Source organism: Anas acuta, chromosome 12 (assembly GCF_963932015.1).
Source record: "Anas acuta chromosome 12, bAnaAcu1.1, whole genome shotgun sequence".
NCBI lineage: Eukaryota > Metazoa > Chordata > Aves > Anseriformes > Anatidae > Anas > Anas acuta.
This window is the reverse complement of record NC_088990.1, coordinates 5983523-5995747: the sequence shown is the minus strand read 5'-3', so window position 1 is coordinate 5995747 and position 12225 is coordinate 5983523. Positions and strand designations below refer to the sequence as shown.

The following is a 12225-nucleotide window of genomic DNA, read 5'->3' as shown; positions in this document are numbered from 1 at the left end:
AATGTGTCATTTACATTTAAGCCTAACAAGGTTATAACTGGAGTTGTGTGAAAATGACTTTTTGGTGCTATTTTCACGTAAACTAACTATTTATTTATTTATTTTGTTCTGGGGTTATTTCACACCCGAAGGGTTTCATTTTTGTTGGTTGTTTTATTAATGTAAAAATACTCATTTTCACACCCGAATGTGTGATTATTTAAAAATCTTGCTTCTATTCATTGTGCACGCACTCACAACCTAAAGGCAAATATTCAAATGTCTGGAGCTTGATAACTCCATGGTGGTTTTGGCTGGCTTTTTAAGCTCAAAAATTACTGTGAAGATAAATGTGGAGTAAGTAATTCAAACCTTTGCTTTTAAGGGTTACAGGGGCCATGCTGTCATGTCTGGCTCTTAGCATCCAAGGATGGTTCATATGTTATTTTAGCACACATAGATATAGTGCCGTGCCCTGTCTCAGATGTATGCAGACCCTCTCACAGCATGGTAATGCAAAAAAGTCTGTAGCTATGAGGCTTCACCTCTGTGGCCTGTTGCAACTGTAACTAGCCTCTGATCCTCTCTCCTGCACAGCAAAATATCATGGGCTCACAATGCAAAGGCAAAATTTCAGCCAGTGTTGATCTGAACATCTCTGGTCCTTTTTACTCTCACCCACCCCTTCCTCTGGCCTGCCCAATGGGGACCATGGAGAACATGGGTGTGACTTGCATTGTACCAGCATCTCCCCTCCCTGGACACTGAGGGGTTAAAACACAACTTAAATTTTCTTTCTCTCTCTTTTTTTCTTTTCTTCTAAATTGAGCTGGTTTTGTAGAGTCTAAAAGTGATGTAAAATCAGTGTCCAGGGCTCTGCATTTTGTAATAAGTGAATGTTTTGCTGATTTCTTGCTAGAATATCTGCAACCACACCAATTTGCATGCCTGTATGTGTGTTAGATTGCTGGCAAAGAAATGCTGAATGCTGATAATTGTATACTGATTTCCAAGGCTGATTTAAGTCATTTTGATTTTTAATTCATTCTGTGCTTCCTTTTTATTTCTGCACATGTGTAGTAATGTCCTGTAATGTTGTTGCCTAAAATAAGCAGTAAGAAATGAAGTTGTGAGATGGTTGCTGTAAAAGGAAAATGTAATTTTTTTCCTTTGATTCTTTTCTTTTTCCAGTAAAAGAATGTCTGTGTATACAGAATGTTCAAAAAAAAAAAAAAGAAAAAGAAAAAAAAAGAAAGTTGTATCAGTATCTTTCTGTTAATTTATATACAGAAAACAGCATGGCTGTTGGGAGTCTACAAAGCTCAGAAAAGTGATATTCAAAAGTTCTGCATAAGAATATCCCTTTTCTTGAGGAGCACTAAGCACCCAGTCAGCACCCAGCACTCCCCCTAGAGGTCGGCTGGACTCAGGGGTGCTCAGCACCTCTTCTGGTTTGACGTGCAACTGGGTTCTTCTTTGAAAGCCTGGTTTGAAATCGTGCACTTGATTTGTATTAGAAGATGAAGAAACCTCAGCACATGTACTGAGGAACTGTATGCCTCTATGTTCATTGTATGTAACAAATCCAGGGTAGGTTTTCTCTCCTTCACGATCGGGTTCATGGATACATCGATGATATTGGGAATCTCTTACTTTCCCCACATATTTGTGATCATGTTAGCAAATTAGCAAATACTGACTATTTTTTTTTTCTTTTTTAAAAAGGAATCTGAAAAAAAAGGATTAATTGAAAGAATCCAAATGGTTCAAAAGGTCATCATAGCTGTTCAAAGCATCCTAGAAGAAATTGCATCATTTGGAGAGAGGATTAAAAAGTAAGTGATGGATTTTACTTGCTTAACTATGATTTGCAATGAAGAAGAGAGAGGACAGTTGAGGTGGGGGGAATTTCTTGATCCAAAAATGACTAAGGTAGAGCAGGAGAACCTGGCCAGTACTAACATTTCTTCTTCTTAGGGTGTCTGTTACTCCAAAAACATTTCCAAAACATAAAGAGAAGAAACCATGTGCTGTGCTGGTGTAGCTCTCACCTTCACCCATTTGCCCAGATGTTTGATCTTGTCTGTCTGTGATAAGGTACAGAGTCATGATAGGAGAATACTTCTTGAAGGTGTGGGCTCAAAAGTATCAGGTTTTCTTTGCATTTCCCCCAAAGAAAGTAGGTAGGCATTGATGGTTGGCGTTGCCTTTCCCACGCCATCCCAGCCCTGGTTACAGGGGTTACTAGTCACTGATTTCCTTTTCTAGTACATCGATATTCTTTTCTACCACTTTGTCTACTCCCTACTTCCTGCTGATGCCATGAGGAAGCCCAAAGGCAGTTTTCTGGGTCTTGTCACCATGGGAGGCACATAGGGTATTCCTGACCCTGCAAGGGAAAGAGGGTGAAGAGCCAAAAAAGAAAAAAAAGAAAGAAAGAAAAAAAAAACCTCTGCATACAAACACACACAAACTTTTATAACCCAATCTTTATTGGCACTTAATTGACCCACATTGTTTTCTGTTTTGAACACAAAGTGATGGTTTGTGATTGAACGACACTTTAATGAGGAGCTGGGTTCAGACTAAAAATACAGCAAACCCATGTGGTGTGATTCGACTCCGTGCACCCCAGCTGGGGTGGAAGTGGCCCAGAGATGTATTCCAGTCTATGAACAGGGCACTGTTCTATCCAGCTGCATGGCAGGAAGACTCAGAGTGTTTAAGCACTATTAATTCTTGTATTCATTTTGGTAACAATGGTCTTAGAGAACACATTGGGTATTAATGTGGAGGCCCGATGTAATTTCAGAAGAATTCCATTGTAACTCAACAGTAATGTACCATTAAAAAATTGCCACCAAAGTTTTCTGTAAGTGACAGACTGAATTGTGCTACAGTTTCCGTCTGTCACTCTAGTTATGCAATCATAGGGAGTTTTAATAGTTTAACTGAATTGAGCTGTTTTGCTTTTTTTTTTTTTAACTTAAGCTACGTTGATTGATAATGATGGGTCCTCTCCCACCTATCTTTACTTAATATTTAATACATCTATTGAAGCTTAAAAGTAATTCTTTTTCCCGTCCTATTAATTTTATCTGTCAAGGGAAGTTCATATTATTTTATAGCCTGACGAGTGGTCCACATTCATTCTCTCTTCTTCCTACTCCCCGTCATCATGATGTGAAGTTAGCAGGCAGATTGCGTGAAACAGATGCCCAGATCTGTAAATCCACCTACAAACTAATTGGCATTCATGTAGTCCAGGTATCTCAATGTTTGGTGGTACCATGGAGATGCATATTGCAAGGGAACAAGTTGACAAAATAACTTCTAAGAGGCATTAGCAATGGCTGCTCACCCTGAGTATGTCGTGAGCTTATATATGAATGGTCTGGGTGAAAAGAAATCTTGTTTTGTGCTTCAGAAGTCTGAATGATCATGGTGGCTGAGCCTTTGGAAAGTGCTCCCGTTGGGAGAAATGGTGGTGTGTAAAGGCTTTGGCTGATGCTAACACACTACCACCAATCTAAGACAGCCTCCTTTGGACAGTGTAGTAAGGAATTGATGAAGATATGAGGAAATGGAAGCAAATATATAACTATTAAGATATATTTATATAGAACACTATTTCCCAATGCTAAGCAAACTCTCTGCTCTTTTAAGGTTTACTGTCAGTTGTAATTAAACCATTCAAATTATTAGTGAGGTTGATTCTGACTACCTGCCACACTCAAGTCGTGCATCGACACACATCTCATGTCATCACCACTGTGCCCAGCAGAGCCAGCTCAGATAGCTTGCACCTGTGGCATGGCCTTGTCTCCAAATCAGATAATCTGCTCATGAATAATGGAGAGCTGACCGGTGAGCAGAGATGTGTAACAAGTGCAACATGTATAAGAAGAAATGAAAAACAACTCGCTACATGGCTAACAACTTCACTGAGCCCTCCAGAGACTATCCTCTCTCCTTATCATGATACCTGCCTCTCAGATACCACCTTTAATCTATTACAGCACCCAGATGCAGGACTCAGCTTATCCACCTTCCGAAGGGTCTGCAATGTACAGTGTATTTGAATATGCCGAGCACTGAAATACTATCATTAATTTATTGTTGGGTAACAGAGTACAGAGCAGAAACATTGAGTAAGATTATTGTTGTTCTTTACAGCACGTTCAACTGGACAGTGCCTTTCCTTTCTGTTCTGGCCTGCTTGGTCCTTGCAGCAGCAACGGTTATTTTGTACTTTATACCACTGAGGTACATTATTTTAATCTGGGGTAAGTACTCCACTGTGTCTCATGCATGCAATAAATGCAGTATATATCTACAGAATGACATCAAGCAAGCTTTAAGCTTTTCTTAGGGTTCTTTATAATTTTCCAGCAGCACCACAAGAGACATGTTAGTGTAGATAAGCTATTTGCAATATAGCTATTACTATTATGCAGGGAAGTAATTAGCTTCCTGGTGCTGGAGCACACATACAGGAAATGGTAGGGAGTGGGCAAGGTGTATTTAAAGAGCTTCACCATGGAGGCTTGACCATGCAGCCTTTTGGTTCTTAATTCCCCTTCAGTCAGGAGGAGCAGTGTGCCCGTGGTCCAGCAGGAGGCACTGAACATCAATCTGGAGCAGGGGACAGGAAGGAATTGTATGAAAATTCATCACTTTCTGGGGATGATGTAAAAGAGGAGCTTTTAAATATGAAAAATTGCCTAGCAGCATTCTGAAGAAGGGTAAGGTGGTCTTTCACAAAGAAGATGGTATTTCAGCTGCTGAAATCCTTCCTTATCTCCAAATGGCCTTCTGTCTCATTTATGGTGATATGTTTTATCTCAGACTTGAGGTCATACAGCAGAAACAGTGCAGGTAATCCTCACTGAACCACGGAGCTCTGCCCTGGCACAGTGCTGGGCTGTAGGGAGCTCCCATCACCTTCCTGGACTCAGCCATGTGCTGCAGTCTTGGTTCTCCTGGATGCAGAAAAAGGGAATGAGAAGGTGCCAGTGTGAAAAGCTACTGGAGCGGGGGAGAGCAGGGGATTAAGTAAAGGATTAAATCAAACAAAAAGAGCAAAAGGAAAGGAGAAAAATTGCTTGGAGTAAAAAAGTTCAGTAGCAAAATATATTTGTTCTGGTATGGAGGACATGGTGAGTACATGAGAACTCTACATCCATTCAACATCATCTAGACTGACAGGGCCTTCAAATATGATACGTGTTAAACAACTACCCTGTGGCAAGGCCTCAAAAGACCTTATGGTATTTTCTGTTTTTTAAAAATCAGGTACACAGAAAATTGTGTTGGCATTTTGCTACAAGCATATGGCTTAAAAGCTGAATCTCAGATGTGAAGCAGGTATATGTCAGAGAGAGGAGAAGGCTGGAGCAGCCATCACGTTTTAAACTACTTTCAAGGAAACTAGTATGGGATTTTGGATAGGAGTGTGATAAGATTGAGTGCTCTATTGTGATTTTCAGAGGCAACAGATGTATGATTTTTTGCGTGTGTGTGTTCTTTCTTTAAAGCGGGCTAGTTGTTTTATTCTGTTTCATGATACTTTGTTCTTCTACTGCACCTTTAGGTAGCCACATTACTAGCTGCAGTCTCTCAGTGGGGAAGTGGTGGCAGCAGGGTGTTAAAAGTGTGCACTGGTGCAGGGGGAGTGCTGGGAAGGGTGATCAGGTTTATCATTTTTTCATCCTGGTCCATGCAATGGAGGTGATGCTGGCCGGAGGCAGCTCATCCCTCCCTTTCCTCATAGAGAGGAGAGGGAAAACCTTATGAGCTCCACAATAAAATGAACATTACACTCCTGTGGATCTTCTTTACAGACTGGTGATCTCCTCTGACAGCTGAAGTATATCCAACCCCATGGAGAACACTGGGAGTGCTGTTGCAGTTAAAAAGCCAAATTATTCACCTTAAGATTAAAATGAAATAAATCTCGTGATAAGTTTTCACAGTATGTCACAGCATCAGAATATGGTCAGCTTGTCAAATTTGGTTCTGAAAAGAGAGGATAAGCTCTGAGACATGGTGACAAAGGAAACTTTTATTTTTAGAAGTAGAAGAAAAGAAAACTTATCCTGTCCAATTCTTTTCAGAACCTTCTAGCTCCCTGGGTATCAGCAGAAGGGAATGTCTTTGCTCATGTAGGACAACAGATTTAACAGTAGTCTCAGTTGCAAATTGGTGTACTCTCCCCATGTTATCCTCTGGAATAAATGCATGCTTCAATCTTTTTTATTTTTATTTTTTTTTCTCTAGTATTGACAATGGATCACCTCCAAAATAGAGAAATGTATTTTTAAATAATGCCCCTTATTTTCTCCAGAAAGCATTTGTGAATGATTCCACATGACAGGCAACGTGTGCATGGCTTGAAGTCTGAGGCACTGTTTTCACACTAATTTTTACTTGTGAATTTTTCTTTCCTTTTTCACCTTGCCTGAACAGTTTAGAAGGGAAGGAATAGAATGGAGTTGCATTATTTTGTTTGCTTTTTTTCTTTTTCTAGGCATAAATAAATTTACTAAGAAGCTTAGAAATCCCTATGCCATCGATAATAATGAGCTACTAGATTTCCTCTCCAGGGTACCATCTGATGTTCAAAAGGTACGTAATGAATGGCCAGCACCAACAGAGGCAGCAAGCAGTACTGAGAGCGGCTGGGTGCTCTGCTTGGGGAATACAATGCCACTGCACTTTTGAATAAGTGAGATAAGGAATTGGGAAAATCCACAAAGGGTGGGGGGTGAGGGGGATGTTAAAAGAGAGGGGAGCCAAAATCCTTTGTCAGAAGCATGATTGCAGAAAAATTATCCTGAAAAGACCTACTTAAAAATGATCTGAAAAATCACCCAGCGTGGTTACTGAACTATGGTTTCTGTCACCTTTCTGCTCCGATATTTGTACGGAGGGAAGAGAAAAATAGTCTCTTTGATAGAGATAACCATCCAAAAGGCTTTGCTGAATTCTTCCTTTCCTCAAAATGGAGTGTGGGGAGCATTATTTCCATGACTTTGTGCTTGCTACGCTTTTTCACATCAGCCGTCCCTCAGAATTCTTCCTCCCCACCCACCTTGAACTCCAGGCTGTCCTTGGACAATGCTCAGCTCATCTGTTTCATTAGAGAAAGCCTTGAGATGTGTATAAAATACTCTGTGGTTGATGAGATCAATCTTCTACCATTATGGAATTATAACTTTTAATCTAGCCAGAATCTGTCCTCCCTCATTTTCAGTCGTCTCTTTTCATATTTCTTTGAAACAACAACACTGTCTTCAGTAATCTTGCCTATCTTCCTGGAAATTATTTGAACAATAAGTCCTTTAGAATGTCAAGATCTGTTTATTTCTCTTGGAGGAAGGAAAATAGTCTTGCTGGGTAATGAAGCACACGATATAAAGGATTCTTTCTTTTGTTTTAATCAACTGGAATCTGTGTCCTCAGGCCATGATCCTGATGCCCTGGATCCCACTGACATTGTACCTTTCTCTGTGAATCGTGGTACTTTCACAGTGAGGTGCTGCTTACTGTGAATAAGGGGATCACAATCTCGCCTGTAGTGATTTTACTCTGCTGGAGACTGAAAAATAATTGCCTCCATGCAGTGTTGAGGCATCTGGTAGAAACAGGGTTGGAAAGGCTTGTGGTGACATTTATCTCAAGAGGCCACCAGATTGGTTGATGGCAGCACTAATAACTTGAGAGAAATCTCTCTGTAGACTGGTGGGAGGAAAAAAGCTAAACAGGAATAATCACAGAGACATTAAGCTTGAGTGTATTTTTATTTTTTTTGGTCATTGCTCTTGTAGAGTGCACTGGATTTACAGTGATGGTTTGCATATGCCCTTTTAATGTTTATGTTTAAAGATAAGCTGCTTTTCTATTTATGCTTTATTTAACATTTACATTTATAACATTTCCTTGAGTGGTTTCTATCATTTTGGAAACCTTTGAGCTCTCTGAAGAAAATGATAACCACTTGCTATGAGGGAGGACTGATAAAAGTTCCTACGATGGGACAGACCTCTGAGGAGTTTTCCACTAGTGCTAAAAATAGCGAGCCTGTGTGACAGCCACTCACTCCTCCAGCGAAAAGTCATCCATGGCAGCTCCAAATCCCTTCTGTCTGTTTCCTCCTGTGTGCTGTTGATGCATCATCATTTCACTGCGGTACTGCAATGAGTTGGAAAATACCTCTGTATGTTAGCCATTTACAACCCACATGTGCTGGACAAAAGACAGAGGAGGAGTGGAAAAGATGGCATGTTCAGCAAAAGGTTCCCGTGGTTCCAGTGGGAATACTTTTCTGTAGCACAACAGACAATTTGCTGTTGGGATTACCTGATCCTCATCAGTTTATCACACATGTTTTAAGTATTACATTGTAAATGAAATTGTTTTGAAAGCTGGAGACAGCTTTGTCCAGGTTACTTTGAGAAAATATTTTCCTTTTTGAAATGATTAAATATTCCAGCATCCCAAGGCCTGTGTACATTTTGACGATTGTCATTTTACTGCATATTGGGATCCATTTGAGTTGTAACTCCTGAGAGAAGTTTATTAAACTTATAGGTTAATTTCAGAAGAAGAAAAACAACTCCCAAACCAAAACAAACCCAAAGATCGATCCTATGTTGCTGAAATCAGGTAGAACCCCATGTATCTCATTAGAAAAATCTGCTTTTAATATTTTCGTTTCAAGAAATGATGCATGACTTCTCAAATCCTTCCTGCAATTAATCCCCCATGTTCCTGTGTTTAGAAAATGATTCATTACTTTTGAACCTTCCTTAGTTTCCCTTGGTTTGTCCTTGGGGAGCCATTAACACACACTGTAGTGAGCTAAAGTTACCTAACTGCAAACGTCATGTCTATTTGTTTTTACAGGTGCAGCATGCTGAATTGAAACCATACAGCAGCTCCAGTCCCATTAGGAAGAAACGAAGTGCGCTATAGGATGCAGTGAGATTTTGGAATGCGGCATCTCCCTCCGTACCCCCCACATGTGCTCACGCGCTTCCTCCCTTCTCCTCCTCTTGGTTTGGAACAACACTATAATCACTGCACAGACTTTTTTTTCATGGAAGACATGGCTTTTGATAAACACCTATCTTGAGTTGTCTTTATGGGCTGCCTTTTAGGCACTGAGATGTAGCCCCAAAAGTGCAGGATGGAACGTATGAATTAGTTCATAGGATGGGGAAGAGTATGGGAGGGAATATTGCCACTGCGTTCCATTTTTTTTTTTTTTTTTTTTTGTCTTTGATTGCAGAGGCAAAGCTGGATGTGGTAGCACTCCCTGTTTTATGCAGAAAGAAATAATTCTGCTTAGTGTTGCAGATCAGCTGAGCTGATGTGAGGAGATGCTCTGAACCAGTTTTTAACATATCCAACAGATTTACATTAAGATATGAAAGCTATTCTTTTCTGAGTTAAATCACTGTGCCTAGAAAGGTTTAAGCTCTGAATTAACAAGCCTTTGATACCCATCTTCTGTTCAAGCAGTGTACATTTTTAAAAAGTTTTTTATCATAATTAGCAGAAAGAGTGAAGAGCTCCAGTAGTATCTCAATATTTCATTCGGCACTTGTGGGATTTTCCTTTTTTTTTTTTTTTTTCCTTTTCTATTTTTTTTTTCCTCCAAGAAGAGAAGTCAACCCTAAGCTTAACTGTTTGGACACTGGATTCATCGGAGATCCATTGCTGGCAATGGATGCATGATAACCTTCTGCTGTGAAAGGATTAAAAGACCTCAGAAAATCCTAACTCACTGACCTGAAAAGACTCTGTTGACTTGCCTTTTATAATTCCATCTCATCAGATATTTTCAGCATAGCTCTTGTTTTTCTGTCTAAATCCAGAGGGGTCAACACTACAGATACAAGAGAAAAACACTTTTATAGCCTTAAAGAAGCAAGTGCTTGTGCAGAAAAAGTGCATGGTGCCCGAAGACGTGGTTGTGCAATAGTGGGCAGGCTTTGTTCCACCACTGATTCTCATTTGAGTCCTTCCTGGTAATTCACAAGGAATGGATCAGAAAGTGAAACTCTATGGGAAATGAACAATGAAGAGACAGGAAAAAGGACAGAGTTTTCTCTTCCGGGGAGAATGATTTATTGCTTACTGATCTTTTAGCTCTTGTGTTTTTGCTTTATAGAAATGACATAATCAGCATTATTCATATTGTTTGACTGAGGACACTGATGCGGAATGATGTGTAAACCTGCTCAGTTTTATTGAGAATGTAGCCCTTGGTCTTCAGGTGCTGTAGGACATGGTGGGATTGACTTGCCTCCACGAGTCATTGGTAGCACGAGAGCTGGAGCTTGGTTCCCAGGAAGGTGTTTACACCAGCATCCACTGGCGTGGTTCATAGTACAAAGAAATAGGGAATCCTGGGAGACAGGTTACATTTTAACAAAGTAAGACTTTGGAAGTCTTTACCTAATTAAAGGTAAAACGGGTAAAGCCTTGTTTATGGATTGGTGATCCAAATGGAGTCATGCTGTTCAATAATGCAATCTTGTGGGCCTGTTGCATGAATCTGGAGGAGAACTAACACCAGATTATCTTCCACTGGATTATTAACCAGATTCAGTGAGTTTTAAAAAAGTTTATTTTTCAAAGTAACGAGTCCTCACTGACAGGCATGGGACATCAAACACTTCTCTAGGAAGCCTGTTCCAGTGTTTGACTAACCTCATGGTAAAGAAAATTTTTCTAATATCCAGTCTGAACTATCCCTGGTGCAGATTTTTGCCGTTCCTGCTCGTCCTATCATTGGCTCTCAAGGAGAAGAGATCGGTGCGTCCCTTTGATAAAGAACATGTTTTGATCATGTAAAGCTGTGTGCAGCTGCATGTGAAAAGATAGGGAAAAGATTATCCCAATTTAAAATGCTACAAAAACGCCTCTTTGTGTGCGCTTGTGCTTGTGTACCCATGCATGTACATAGTTGTATATAAAGAAGTGTACATGTATAATGTATTTATAGGTGAGTGTGTGGGGAAAACTGGGTGAATATACAGATTTTAAAACCTTGAAAATGTTTATGAAAAATGCCAAAGATTCAAAAGCTTATCTTGCATCTGTTCTTCTTCATTTTATTTCTTTCCCGGCATGTCTCTCTGGCTGAGCCAGATCTCTGCATGATTTGATTTACTTCAAGTTAATGAAGTCAGTTGGAAAGAGCCTTGTAGAAATTATAAAATCTCCAGTAAATCTCCTTCTTGTACATACAATAGATGTCCACGGATCCCTTTGGTTAAACCAGTTTCTCAGTCTTCTGTATAAACAATGCCTCATTGTCTCGCTTTAGACTATCATCCAGTTTATCATCCTGTAGTCTTTGTTATTTTGTAAGTACCAAAGTCAGACATATTTAAGCAGGCATGTGAGATCTGATCATTGATTTGAGTGAAAACATTCAACTGCGGAAATGTTGTTTATTTATTCAGAAGTTAAGACTGATATTTTAAGTGTTATTTTTTTCTATTGATTTTTCCACATTGAACTGATTTCTGTTCAGAAGACAGGGTGAAGTCCTTTTATTTTTTTGTTGTTTTTTAATGTAGATATGTGTGTTTCAGAATAATTTGTATGAATGCTTATGCTGGAGACACACCAAATGAAGGGTTTTGGATGGTCCAGTAGTTACGTATGTTGTAATGAGCTCTTTGTTTTGATAAATGCTGTTTGAAATGCAATAAAATTTTGAGGTTAAGCTGATGCTTTTAATTTATCTGGATTAGGATATATGTTTCCCATTCCTTACAAAATGCTTACTGCGCTATAATAAGTATTTGACTAGGTAAGCAAGTACATCACTTGACAGTGCAGTGTTAGAGCTAACATTGGAGGTCACTTGAAATGGAGGCTGTGTGGCTGTAGGAGAATGAGGTAAAGGGGTAGTAGTCCACCTGCTTTAAACTCTTTGGCAGGATTTCCTAGCCCCTGCCTAAGGGAAAGGAGGGTTATGTGGATTTGCTGTACACCCCAGTAATCAAGCTCTTTATTCAGAATTTTCATTTGATTCTTGAAGCAAGAATATCAACTGATACGTGTCTGTGTGTCCGTTTACGTATGGAAATTGCTATTTTTTACATTGTTAATCTGTTCAGTGTATAGCATGGAAGTTATGAACTCTTTTTTTTTTTTTTTATTTGAGGTACTCATTTCTGTGCAACAATATGTACATTTGCATTCTAATGTCTCTAAGACCAGAAG

General features: G+C 39.6%; 1 protein-coding gene across 15 annotated transcripts in view; it reads left to right on the top strand.

The window, feature by feature from the left end:
- MCTP2 (multiple C2 and transmembrane domain containing 2) overlaps positions 1 to 11722 on the top strand; it is a 155009-nt gene extending 143287 nt beyond the window's left edge. For all 15 annotated transcript variants that reach the window (XM_068695706.1, XM_068695708.1, XM_068695705.1 and 12 more), the window contains 4 exons: positions 1705 to 1814; positions 4156 to 4265; positions 6509 to 6606; positions 8887 to 11722. In XM_068695706.1, coding sequence (XP_068551807.1) covers positions 1705 to 1814; positions 4156 to 4265; positions 6509 to 6606; positions 8887 to 8955 — 387 coding nt within the window. In that variant the 3' untranslated portion in view covers positions 8956 to 11722. The remainder of the gene's footprint in view (positions 1 to 1704; positions 1815 to 4155; positions 4266 to 6508; positions 6607 to 8886) is intronic.
- Positions 11723 to 12225: the final 503 nt, after the last annotated feature.